The sequence below is a fragment of the Lepidothrix coronata genome, unplaced genomic scaffold, assembly GCF_001604755.1.
Source record: "Lepidothrix coronata isolate B3197 unplaced genomic scaffold, Lepidothrix_coronata-1.0 Scaffold102, whole genome shotgun sequence".
Classification (NCBI taxonomy): Eukaryota; Metazoa; Chordata; class Aves; order Passeriformes; family Pipridae; genus Lepidothrix; species Lepidothrix coronata.
Window position 1 is genome coordinate 954,448 of NW_016690282.1, and position 13,180 is coordinate 967,627.

At 50.6% G+C, this 13,180-nt stretch overlaps 1 protein-coding gene across 1 annotated transcript; it reads left to right on the forward strand.

Moving 5' to 3' along the window:
- Positions 1 to 1,860: 1,860 nt before the first annotated feature.
- MFNG (MFNG O-fucosylpeptide 3-beta-N-acetylglucosaminyltransferase) lies at positions 1,861 to 12,801 on the forward strand. Its single transcript, XM_017823401.1, has 9 exons — positions 1,861 to 1,890; positions 2,638 to 3,009; positions 8,056 to 8,104; positions 8,624 to 8,726; positions 8,821 to 8,974; positions 9,444 to 9,529; positions 10,838 to 11,003; positions 11,534 to 11,619; positions 12,450 to 12,801. Exons 2-9 carry the CDS (start codon positions 2,671 to 2,673, stop codon positions 12,514 to 12,516), a joined length of 1,050 nt encoding a protein of 349 aa, XP_017678890.1. The 5' UTR covers positions 1,861 to 1,890; positions 2,638 to 2,670; the 3' UTR covers positions 12,517 to 12,801.
- Positions 12,802 to 13,180: the final 379 nt, after the last annotated feature.

Genomic DNA, 13,180 nt, shown 5'->3' on the forward strand with positions numbered 1-13,180 from the left:
GTATTGAGCATAGAGGCAGTGGATCAGTCACACCAGGTTCACATCCCTGCAGTAATGTAAGGCCTGAAGGTGAATGACTCCCCCTCCCTGCCCCATGTAAGCATCACTATTCAAAGGAATCTAAAAATAAAACCTGCGGGGATCCTCCAAAGGGATATGGGAGATGCTCTGGAGCTGTTCTTGCTTCAGGGGAAGGCTAGAGAGAGACTTGGAGAAATACAGTGGGGGAGGGAACTGGATTCAGTGGTTTCTTCCTTACAAAAGAAAAAGGTTGTACCCAGGGACAAGGCTAGGGTGAAAGTGTGTGTCTGAGACCTGGGGAAACTGAGCACATGGTTTTAGCCCTGTGGGGCAATCTTCCCTGTGTGCCTGGAAAGTGTCTACGTCTGGACACACAGTGGGAGCGTGGAACAGAGGGACCCTGATCCCTGCCCTGCCCCTGTTTTCTAAGGTCCTATGGTCTGACATGTGCACAGGGAGGGGGTGCCCTTTTCCACATGGAGCCATTCTGCACCCCCACCATTTCTCCTGGGCCCCCTTCTTATTACTTTTTATTTTTATTTTTTTAGTACGCTGAGATTGGATGCCCACAGCTTGCAGCTCCCTGAGGAGGTGCTCTGATTTTGGCAGCTTATGTAGAGCACTACCATCCTGCTGTCCCCCCACAGAGAAGCTGGGGTGGGGGTAAGGATATCATCCCCCTCCTGGGCTGGTTGTCTCTCTGTACCCCCCTGGCTGCTCTGTAGAGTGGCCTACAGGTAGTGTGAAGGGGACCTGCATGGTCATCATCAACCCCATATCAAACTGAACCAGCAACAGAATGCAGCAATCCCCTCTGTGGTGGTCTTTGTCTTGGGAGGAGCTCTCATACCTTTTGAGGGTCTCTAATATCCCTATCCCTTGTTGGCAACCAGATGGCTGGGAGTGAGGGTGACACAGGGGAGATGCACACCTGTGTCCGATGGCGCAGGGGGGCAGTGAGGAAGGAGCTGGAGGTAACATTTTGCTGCTGTGCCTATGGGTCTCTGGGGTTTTCCAAAGAGAGGAGACACCCCCCTTCCTTGCCCAGGAAAGGGGAAAAGGAAGCTTCATCATGGACAACACAAGAGCCACAAAGGACAAGTTGCTGAGCTCAGCCCTGCTACAGCAGCAAGGACTTGGGTGGGATATAAACTCAGCCGTGAGGCTGAGCCCCATCCCTGGAAGTGTTCAAGGCCAGGTTGGATAGGGCTCTGAGCAACCTGGACTAGTGGAAAGTGTTCCTGTCCATGGCAGTGGGCTTGTAGCTGAATGATCTTTAAGGTCACTTCCAACCCAGACCATTCTATGATTCTATGATTGAAAGGGAGGCAGCAGGCTCTCCGTCACACTATCTGATGTACCTGTTCCTGTGAATGTCACTGGTTCTGCAGTCACCTGGGCAGCAGAATGTCCTTGGGCATCCTGTGGGAATGTGAGATGGAGTGGAGGGCAGGGGTTGTGTGGCTGGAGGCAGAGGAAATAGGACCTTCAAGATCAGAGAGTATCTGGATCATGGTTTGGGAGATGGGTGTCAGAAGTGGGGTTCACACCCCAACTTGAGACTCTGGGGCATGGGGGGCTGGGGGGAGGCAGAAGGAGACACACTGTCCTGCTTTGGGGAGGCAGGCTGGGATTAAAGGGCAGGGGCAGCAATTCAGACCTGTGTCCAGAGGAAAAGTTTAGGGCTGAGGGAGTTCCTGGGGTAAAAAACGTTCTTCCCAAGAACAATACAGGACCCTGCACCTTACCTTCACCAGAGCCCACATCAGTGCCACCGTCCCCTCCTCCTTCAGGAGCAATGGGCTGAGCAGGGCTGCAGAAATCGGGCTGGACTGAAACAGAGGAGCGGGGAAAACAGTCAAGCAACAGGTTTGTCCTCCCAGATCTGTTCTTTGTCACCTCGGAGGTGTCCCAGACTGTGGGGGACACCAGGTGAGACGTCTGGTGAGACAAACCCGCTGTCAGACCCAGGGCTCCCCGCTCTCCATCCTTCCCTCCGCTCCATCCTCTTCCTCCCCTGGGGCTGGCGCCCCGCCCCGTGCCCGGAGGCGGGACCGGGGCTGGCAGGGAGCAAGAGCTGCGGGAGAGAGCAGGTGGAGAGACAGTCCAGCCGCACGCTGGACCCCCGGCCCCGTTCCTTCAGCCCTGCGTCCGCCGCTCGCCTGCCGCCCAAGCCCCTGCCTCGGATTGCTGGGCTGGTGTCTGCTGGGGAACTGATGCCTTCGGTCCAGACTTCCCGCCGATGGCTCTGATCTCCTTTGCCGGCTCCTCAACACCCAGCCTAGGACCCTCGGTCTCTCTGTTGGGAGCGGGGATGCCCACTTTCCTCCTGGCAGGCTGTGCTAGCCACGTGCCAGTCGCCTCGGAGTATTTTCCCATCATGTGTTCCTTGCCTCACTGGGTCATTGAGCCCTCTGTAGTCTGTGAAAATTCCCCCTGCTTGACCTGTATCCTCCAGGTCTGCTGCCTCTTTGGCTTCCTGGTCTTCACCCCCCTTATTCCTTGACCACACCCTGCTCAGACCTTGCTCTTGGCTGATCCTGCTGTGTCGGAGGCTTTGAGAAGAGCGGACAGCTTCACGTGGAGGTACAGGGAGAGTTTGTCCTTGTTCAGCAGGATATCGACTGCAGTGGGAACAGTTTGGGAGCCATGGGCCGTCGGCTCATCCGTGGTCTCTCTGGAGCCGCAATCTTCCTTGCCAGTGTGGCTCTCCTTTCCGTGCGGCACCGTGGGGCTCAGGAAACAGCTCGGTATCCAAGGCTCAGGGAAGGGATGTTGGAGAAGCCAGAGCAACGAAGTAAAGTGAGCGCAGAGAAAGCTGGTGGCAGGGGGCAGAAGGACCTCAAAGTCCATTCTCTGGAGGGATACAGGACTGAGAGAAGCCTAACACTTGGAGACATTTTCATAGCTGTGAAGACAACCAAGAGATTTCACCAGAGCAGGATGGAGCTGCTTCTGGACACATGGATATCGCAGACCAGTGAGCAGGTGAGCGTCTGGATTCGAACTGGAGAGAAGGTGTTTGGTAATGGGGCAGGGATGGAGTGTCAGGGTAGGGGTATAAAAGCCAAAGGAAGGGGAGGATGGCACTGTAGTCCCACTCAGTACTTTGCCTCATTTTCTGTAATTCTCACTTCTTTTCACATTGAAAGGGGGATGCTACCCAGCAAAATGTTTCACTGGTAGCTGCTTCATGGGAAAGGCTGGCAGAGAGGCCGCACCAGACTGAGTGCACTGACCATTCTGGGGCTGCATGAAAGGGTGGTTTTCTACCTCCTAGTGCCATGAGTTTGCTAGGTTTGGAGCTGATTTGCTCTCCTGGCCCTTCATCAGGATGCTTGCACTGCACCTGGGCACTTGTTGCCCTGGGAAAGTGGAGTGCAGTGGGCACGAGAACAAGGTAGAAGGACCTGGAAGACCTCCTGGAGTCAACCCTGTTCACTCCCCGGCACATCAGTGTAATCCATTCCTGTCTTTCAGGATGCTTTTAGGTGCATGATCTTGAAGTGATGAGGGTGTATATTTGTTTTTTAAAATATTTCTTTTAACTTGGAGGTCTGATGTTTCCAGCCTTTGCTAAAACCGGGTTTGAAGCGTTTCCTTCCTGTTAGAGGAGCTGATGTGGGGCACCACATTAGTGGTGCTGTGCAGACTGGCTTGCTGGTAGGCAGGAGCACTCCACAGAGCCCGTGTGCTTTTCTCCCTCCCTCACAGAGCTGCTCCTCAAGAAAAAAGAAATCCTGTGGCTGCCCTGAGGGGTGATTTTTTTTGCCTCTGCCTGTGTGTGATGGGTGCCTAGAAGGCACTTTCAGGCCTCAGTGAGGAAGGGGGATGGGGGCGGAGGTAACTGGGTAGGAGAGCGCTTGAAGCAATGCAGGGTTTTCTGGGTAAGGGTGGTTTTCCACTTCATGGCGCTGCAACTGTCTGGTCTGCTGCGGTCGTCACAGGAAGCCGTGTCCTATTTTGAGCACGCTTCCTCTCCTGTCTGCATGTTCCTCTCAGCATCTGAGGTGCCCTGCTTCCTCCTCCAGAAGCACTTCTCTCTATCCAACCTCAGCCCAGCAACTCTTTGGAGAAACCAAACCCAACCACGTGGCTGCACTGGCATTAAGATATTGTTACTGGGGCCTTTGGAGTGGGTTTTTAAGGGACAGTTTCTTTCCTCATGTGTTTGACAAACCTGGCCATTCTGCTGATGACAGGAATTAGATGCTAGCTCCCCATATTCATCTGACCCTCTCTGTTTGGTATGTAAGTGATGTCCAAACCTGGGAAGAGGTGTTGAATTTTCCATGCTGCTGCCAGCCTCTGGTAAACCTTCACAGACTGAGCAGGAAAATAGGAAGGAAGGATAGAGAGGGAGCAGCACTCATTTTTAAACCATGTTTTTTCAGTGTTACCAATTTTTGTTGTAAGCTCAGTGTTTTCCTTCCCCTCCTCAATTTTCCATGTTTTTATTCTGCTCTTTTTACTAAATGGCTTTGAGAGAAGGGGAATGGGAGCAGGAAGAGAGATAAAGAGAAGTACATGAAAGTCAAAACCCCCCTTTTTTTTTTAATATATTCCTGCTTGAGGGGTTTTTTGAAATTTAGGGGAAAAGGTTAGTTTTGAAAATTTTACAATACAGAAAACCTCACTTAGCAAGAAAAAAAAAGTTTTCAGTTTGCAAAGTTCATGTAACTGTTGTGGGGAAAGGGATAGCACACCAGACCTATTATTGAGTTCTTATGGAGAGGTGTAGGTTTTAGGAGCCAATATTGGAGAGATCCAGGTCTAAGAAGTCCTGACAGACAAAGATTGCCTCCTCCTAAAGCTGACCCAGCATCTTTCTGTCTCACTTGCCCTTACTCAAGGCGGGAGACCAATTCAGTGAGTCCTTCTCCATCAGTGGCCAGCAGGGAAATTTTAGCAGCTGGCCGTGTTGCTGATGCCCGTCCTGGCTTCAGAGCTCATTACCTACGTGGTGTCCTCCTGGAGGAAGCAACCCAGACCTCATAGGTCGGGCTTAGGTGACGGTAACAGGAGGCAGGAACAGCTGTGGTTTTTATCACTAGGACAGACTGTATGGGAGCCAAATTAAAAGTCCTCTATGTTGGACTCTGTTGGGGTAGACACTGAGAGAGAGACATTTTCTCTGAAACTTCACTGCTCAAAGAGAAGATGTGCAGTTGGTGAGAGATGGGGAAGTGTGAGATGGGCACTCTTTGCTGGACCATGCTCTGCCTCTTGAGAACTGATCCATGACAAAGTCCCCACAGGAGGTTGACATGAAAGTCATTTTAGCAAAAGACCTTTTCCTCAGCAAAAGTTTAATTTAAATAGAAGTGTTGTTTTTGATGATTGTTTAGGCTGGACAGAATCTTGGAGTCACTTACGTTCTTGGCCCCCGTAGTTTTGGTGGAGGTATGTCTATCTTTCTGGCCTGAAATGGCATTTTGTTTGGTAATGTAAACCAATTCTAGCAACTCCCCCTCTTTTAGAAGCCCACGTATCCAGCCAAATGAAATGAAACCTTTGAATGACCCATCCTGAACTGGCTTTTAGATTTTCAGTGTTGTGAATGCATTGTAGATTTTGAGTCTGTACTCTGGGCAGGACACGACAGTCACCCTGCTGAGGTATTTGCGTTTTGGAGGGGGATTCTTCACAGGCAAGGGATACCCTGTGAGCCTGGGAGATCAACCTGGCCTTGGATTGTCAGGTTCCACATCTTTTTTTCCTTTTCCTATTTTTTCCTTGCTAGCCTGCTTCCCCAGTTTGGGGTCAGGAGATCTCAGAGCATAGTATTTATCCATTGAATGGGCTCTTATGTTCATGAAGAGCTGCCAGGCAAAGCTGTTTGACACAGTGGCTCCATATCACTGCTTGCACTGCTGTTGAGCAGACATCATTTCCCAGCCAGACACCTTGTCCACTCCAGAATGGAGGGACACTTTCTGTACTTCATCTCTTCTCAGACCCAGATTGGCTGTCTTGCTGTAGCACTGACAGCTGTCCTGGCCCAGTCTGTGTGCAGAGGCACCACGACTGGAGATCCTGCGTGGCCCTGTAGATGATCTTATGAAGAACAGGAGAGTGGATATGAAGGGGAGGCTACTCCTGTCTAGCCCATTTGCCTGCAGGGGCACAAGTGACATTAGGTGTTTTTCTGCTCCCACGTCCCCAGCAGGTGGAGTAGGTCTGGCGAGAGACCTTCTAAATCTCTTCGAGACTCCATTAGTATGGACAACAGTGACTGGTGTCTCCTTGAGAAGGAACTGCATAACTGGGCCAAATGGTCTCCAGGCAGGGCTGTTTTCTCTCTCTTCCATCCCAGCCATCGTGTGTGGCTTTGCTGAGGGACACATGGTGGTGGTCACTTGGATGCTGGCAGCAGCTGCTGTTCCAGGTTGCCCACTCTCAGGGGTGTGAGGGATGGAGAGACAAGGATGGAGGCAACTGCCTGATCTATTGTGATCTTCTTTAGCATTTCTAGAGTACTGTAGCCAGGTTTGCCATGGAGATCAGTTTGGAAGAGCCAGAAAAATCAGATTTGCCAAGTCCCCACACTTATAACTCCCTTTTTCAAGTTATTTTGGACAGTCTAGTGTTGCTCGTGGTGACAGTGTACCTTCATCATTGGGTTCCCAAAGAAACATGTTGGGTGTCTGTAAAAAGACGTTTTCCATCTTGCATCAAGAGAAAAGTAGGAATCTCAGAATATTTTCAGAATTATAAAATTTGGGAAAAGATGCAGATTGTTATTTTAAGTCAATCAGATGTGATGTTTGGTAGACACATGATTTCTGGTTGGTTTTATATCTGTAAGCAAGTAATTTCCAGCAACAATATTTCTTGGGGTTTTTTGAAAATGTCAGAAAGTTTCAACAGTTTTTTTTCTTAAGATGAAATATTTGTCATAGTGGAAATTTCTGACACTGACATGCTGGCAAGGGAAATCCCATGACACTGACAATCCCTGCCTTGCCTGAAGGTTGTGATATAGTCCCCTGATCCAGAGCAACTCTTTTACCTGAAACTTAGCTAATTGCTTCTTGTCCCATGATTATCTTGAAAGTGATTTTAACTAAGAGATTTTACTGGTGGGGGAGGTAGGAATGTGTGCATGTTCCATTGCTGCAGCTCAGCTGTGGGAGAGTAGTTCACCAAGCCACTATGGCACATACATCTGAGACCATGAAACCATCCTGGTGCCTCTGCTTGAGCCAGGTGATCTCTGAGCGTCCTTCATTGCCTTCTTTTCACGTACGGAACATTTCTCTTGCTGTGTCCTCTTGATAGGGATGTATCTCCCAAATGCTGAGTGGGTGTGGGGAGATGTAGAGACTCTTGTCTCCTTGCCAGAGCCTTTGGGAGAAATGATGGCTCCTGGGGCTGTTGTCTGCCTGCCTTGTTCCCTTTGTCCCTGTGCAGGTGCTGTGTTTAACCAGCCTGTGGGCAGCTGGTGGGGAGACTGTTTACCGCTCGCGACTCCTTTTTGATTTCATGAAAGCTCATTTTCTGCCTGAGGAAAGCTTTTTTCCACTGGCCTTGATCCTCGCCAGGCCCTGAAGAGGGGGAGATGTGCCACATAATGGCAGCGAGGGGGGTTAGAGAAGCCTGGGGGTGGAGGAAGAGGAGGAGGAGGGGCAGAAAGTGGCGGGGGGCTGTGTGCACTTAACACACAGACAGATGTTCTCCTTTTAATCCAAGCATCATTTAACCACAATGCTTTAATTTTTCTACCACTGACACCTAAGCCAGGGCTCCTCACCCCCTCACTCAGTGTCATGGGCCCCCCGTTCCCAAGGCAGTGGGATGGGGGCAGAAGTGAAGCCAAAAAAGCGCTGATGATTGTGCTGTGCAGGAAGGGGGAGCATAGCCCTCCTTCTGTTCAACTGCTGTTTCAACTGCTGCCTGGGAGCGGGCTACAGCAGCAGAGGATGGGGTCGGAGTAACCATATCGTGTGTGTCCAGCTGTGGGAGAAAGGAGTGGGCATCCAGGAGCAGCACCAGTCCATTCCTGAGAGTAACCTCTTTTCCTTGTTTTCTCAGACCTACGTCTTCACTGATGAAGAAGATGATGCCTTGAAAAGGAGAATGGGTAATGATCTATCCTATAATACCACATTTCCACCCTGCTTTCAGCCTCTGAACGGCCACAGCTTTGAGAAGGGGTCTGGCATGAAGGCTGGCTCTCCTGCACCATCACTGCCCATTGAAATATGTCCCTTGCCTTTCCTGTGGGAGGACCTCAAGCTGTGGTGGTGATGATTTGGTGTATTTGTCTTGCCCCAGGAGAGGCAACTGGAGGCAGGGTGCTGCCTGCCTTAAAGCATCTGTGGGTAGAAGCTGCCCATGACAGAGCCCCTCAACCTCTACATCATGGTTGGCAGCGAGCAGGGTGGAAGTGCGGATGACAGGTCTTCTAGTCTTGGCCAAATTACTTGGCTTTGTCCAGGTTTCATCTCCTGGTGGGGGAAAGCTGGAACCCATGTCACCATGGACTGGGGTGCCTGTTGGGAGGCCATGAGGAGGCTGGCTGTGAACAAACCCCTTCCTTCCTGCTCAGATGTCCTTGTGACTGCTTTCCGTTGTGACAGTGCTTTCCCTCTTCTGGCAGGTGACCATGTGATCTTCACCAACTGCTCTGCCGAGCACAGCCACCTGGCCCTCTCCTGCAAGATGGCAGCTGAGTTTGACGCCTTTCTGGTCAGCGGCCGGAGGTGAGGCAGAGCTGGCGTGGGAAGCTCTTGCTTCCCTGAGAGCAAGAGGCACCCTCCTTGCCACAAACCTCTTGTGTTTTCCTATCTTCCCCAGCTGGTTTTGCCATTTGGATGATGACAACTACCTGAACCCTCAGGCCCTCCTGAAGCTCTTGTCCTCTTACTCTGAGACGTGGGATGTTTACCTGGGGAAACCCAGCCTGAACCGACCCATCCGGGCCTCCGAAACACTGCCAAACAACCAGACGGTACAGCCTTTGGTGGTGGTGCAGGGGCCAGTGGGTTGTTTTGGTGCTCTGGCTCATGGGCTGTAGACACACTGCAAGGAGAGACAGGTCCAAGAGCAATGGGCAACAGCTGAACAGCTGAACAGCAAAACTCGCCAGTCTTGTCTGAACATGGTTGTAGGTGTTGACTAAATTTGATCAACCTAGGGGAAGAGTCTCACATTGCTGCTCTACCTTTGGCTGCCTGTCTGACAGCAGATAAGCCTGCCTTGGGCTGCCCATGTGTTGATACCAGCAGGAGCTTGGCCGTTCCAATTATGAGGAGGTCAGAATAAATGCTGTACTGCTTCTGGGCAGCAGGCAGGGGTCTGGGATGACAATAGGGCCATGTTTGTCCTGGCATCAAAGCCAGGTTTCCAACATTACCATCTCTGGGAGTATAGTATCGTCTGAGCCTCTGCCATTGATTTTCTCTGGTGTTTCTCTCCAGAAATCTGTGCGCTTCTGGTTTGCCACAGGAGGGGCTGGGTTCTGCATCAGCCGCAAGCTGGCAAGCAAGATGGTGCCGTGGGCCAGGTGAGCTGCGCAGCTGGTGAGCATGGGAGCCATCGGGGACGAGCAACATGGCTGCACATTAATTCCTGGCAGTGTCAGATCTAGATTTGTACATGTAGTGTTTGCAAAGATGCAGAGTGCCACATCCTACACATCTGAAAGCATGTGGGACTGGAAGAAGGATGTAGTGGGTAGGTCTGCCCCTTGACTGAAAACAGGCAAGAGCAGGCACAGCAGCAAACATGATCATAGGATGATATGCATCCCTTTCCCCCTCTCCTTTAAGCTCTTGGTTACTCCCCACATTCTTTCCCATCCCTTTCAGCTTCCTCTGACTCTTTTCCTAAGTGCTTTCCCTGTCTGCCTATCTCCTCTCCCCTTCATCTGCCTCTTTGCTTAAGCTCCCTTCTAAGCTAATTTTCTGTTCCCTCACCCCAAACCCTCTTCAGCTTCTTAGAGTAGCCATTGTCATTTCCTCAGCTTGATGCATGGAGAACAGAGGTACGTCCCATGGTATTGTGTTAGTGCAGCCTACAAGAAGATGATGTATTCCATGATACCCTAGGTTATGTCACAGGCTGTATGCACATATACTGGTAGGCATTGGCTTTGCCAACTGTAACCAGATCTAAGCATACCCAGAAAGACAGATCTGATCCACACCAGGTGGCTGGTTCAGATGAAGCCTGTGATACACATTTTATGGTAGGAGGAGGATGATCTGTGATCTAGTGTAAAATGAAAGTGGCACAGAGGATAATGCCTAACCTGGCAAAAAGTCTGCCACTGCTTTTTTAAAATGCTTAGAACACATTTGAACTAGCTGAGCGTTGTTGTAGTAGGCAGTGCTTCATGCTGCGTAACTGATTCCAGTTACAGAGGCCTTAAAATTGGGTATAGCCTATCATCAAAGGATGGCCAAGCGTGTGGTGTTACATTACAGTGGAGCCATGGATGGCTTATGCAAGCTGCAAAACTCTTTCTTCTTTCTCCTGGTCCTGGCTGTGTGCTCCCACCGTTTCTGAGCCCTCAGGGGCTCAGCGCCGCTCACCAAACAGGAAGAGAAGTGACTCTTTGAAGTCTGTCAGTTCTCTGCATCAGCTCACTGAGGAGCTGGTACATATCAGGGACAGCACCTGACAATTCGTGGGACAGCATGGCTGCGAATTCTCAAAGAGCAAACACATTCCTGAATCTTTGCAGATGGAACTCAGGGATTTCTTACCTAATTCCAGGATTTACTCTGGTTTTCAGTCATCTCTCACTCAAGTGGATGCCTATATCTGCCCCTACCATTTTCCTAACCCACACAATCCTTCTCTCTTCCAGTGGCAGGAACTTCCTGACCACTTCAGAGCTCATCCGCCTGCCGGATGACTGCACCGTGGGTTACATCATTGAGTGCAAAGTTGGTGGGCAGCTGCTGCCCAATGCGCTCTTCCACTCCCACCTGGAGAACCTGCAGCTCATCCCCACCTCTCAGCTCATCCAGCAGGTGAGGAGGGGAAATGGAGCAAGAGGGAGGTGTGTGAGGAAGGCGAAGTGGAGGGGAGCTTACAGGCACATTGCTCCATTGATGGCACTGATGTGCATTGCATCAATCATCTGCTCTTCTGGGGAGGCTTTCCTGACAAACGCTCCTTTGAAATGGAGCAGATGTTACCTGCAGCACAGTTGCCAGGCACAGTGTCCTGGGATCAGTGGTGGGGAGCACAAGTATGGGGAGTGATGGAAGGATTGAGGGCATCCCCGGAAGAATGTGTCACAAGGACAAGCAGAAATGATGATTGACTTGGAAAGAGACTTTGACACGGCACCATGTCTGCCTTGTGTGGGGGTGTAGGGGGCTTGGAGAGGCAAAGGACTAGCAGGGTCCTCCATGGGGAGGAAGACAGGAGAGATATGCAAGGCAGAGGCCAAACCAGCAGAGAAAGAACCAGAACGGGACCTTCTGTCACCCAAAGCAAGTTCCTTGCTCTTCAACTCATCTCTACTCCCTGCTCATTTCTCACCACCACTTTGTAGGTCACCCTCAGCTACGGTGTCTTTGAGAACAAACTCAATGTTATTGAGCTCAGCGGCCCCTTCTCTCCACAAGAGGATCCCTCAAGGTATGGGGCATGTGGTGTGAGCCCTCAGACAATAGGTTGGGAAGGGGAGGGCAGCCAAGTAGCATGCAGGAGGCAGAGAGTGAGGGACAGAAACCTTACAGTCACATGGCTTATTGGGTGAGGTGCACACCAGCAGTAAGCTGTTTGTGAACGCTTACAAACTTTGCAAATCTTTTTGGATGAGTGGGAGGAAAAGGAGCGTTCAAAACATTTTATTTGGACAATATCTAATCCAAAAGTATTGCAGTTTTTCACATTTTGAGGCTGAACAAGCTAACCTTTACCTCAGGGACAGGAACACAAATGTTCTTTTAAACTCAGGAAAGGAAATTCTGCTTGCTGTTTCATTTTATGCTTTGCTGAGAAAACTGAAGGGAAAAAAGAAAAAGGTTCACTTTGGGCTGACTGCAAACAAAACTGTTCTTTGATTTACCTTCTCCTCTTTGAGTGAACAAACCTAAAGTTGTTATTTGCAGAGCATGGATAGGAAGATCCTGGCTGGAGATAGCAGGGGTGGGAAGCAGCTGGGTTGATGAAAAGAGCATCAACAGAACCATGTAGCAGGGACTGGTGCAGTACCTATCTCCCTGCCTGTGATCAGGGTGAGCTGTGGGCTTGGGCTCCATGGGCCAGAGCTGGATTTGGGTATCAGAGGGAGGCTTGTCTGCTTAGCTTTGCTGAGAAAAGACATCTTGAAGCGAACAACCAGTCCTGTGGGGCAGGTTGGGCACCTGATGTGGAATGGGATGTGAGCAAAAGGTCTTCCATTTTACAGCTGTGTGCTGGTGTAAAAACTTCTACCTGACCTTATTTTGCTTTCTCCCCAGCAGGTTTCGATCACTCCACTGTCATCTCTATCCCGACACCTCCTGGTGCCTGCAGCCTGTTGGCTGGTGATGCCTGAGCCTCAGCTACAGTTGGTCCTAGTGATACCTATGCACCTTGTAGGGGATGGGACAGTGAAGAAGCTTGGTGTCCTCAATTTTGCCTTTTCTACAGTGGTCGTGGGGCTCTGTGATGGCTTTTTTGGTCCTTGCTCAATACTGGTGACACAGGACAAGAGACAGGATCTGTCCCAAAGATGGATAACACGGGCTGGACACATGGATGAGCTTCCCATCTGTGCTGGGATACATATAAGGGATGGGAGCAGTATGCCTTCTGAGCAGATGGAGGACTGAAAGATGAGGACTTGCTGCTCTGTGCTGTGGCTGCATCTCATTGACTAGAAAGTCCCTGGGTGTGTGTAACCAGTGCACAGCTGAGGGTGGCTGGCAGCATGTCATCGCTCCGGACTCTGAGCAGGGCCTCTTACTCCACATCTGCTTGTGCTTTCCCTACTTGCAGCCACTGCCCTGCTGAGTCTCTGCCTAGTCAAGGTCTATAGAAATGGAATGTGACCATTTCTGTCTTGAATGAATCCTGGAGAAGCGTGGTCCTTGCTCAGCACAGGGGAGATGGACAGGAAGTACAAAGAATCAGGAATCCCTTGCTCTGCTGGGACAAGAGAGGAAGAATGAAAGGGAGCCAGGAGAAGACTGATGGAGATGAGGATAGTTCC

Bases quoted from the DNA above. Each gene is read 5' to 3' on its own strand.
- MFNG (XM_017823401.1), top strand. From the start codon at position 2,671: ATGGGCCGTCGGCTCATCCGTGGTCTCTCTGGAGCCGCAATCTTCCTT. The intron at 8,105-8,623 runs GTAATGATCTAT...CTCTTCTGGCAG, and splicing joins TGCCTTGAAAAGGAGAATGG to GTGACCATGTGATCTTCACC. The intron at 11,004-11,533 runs GTGAGGAGGGGA...ACCACTTTGTAG, and splicing joins CCTCTCAGCTCATCCAGCAG to GTCACCCTCAGCTACGGTGT.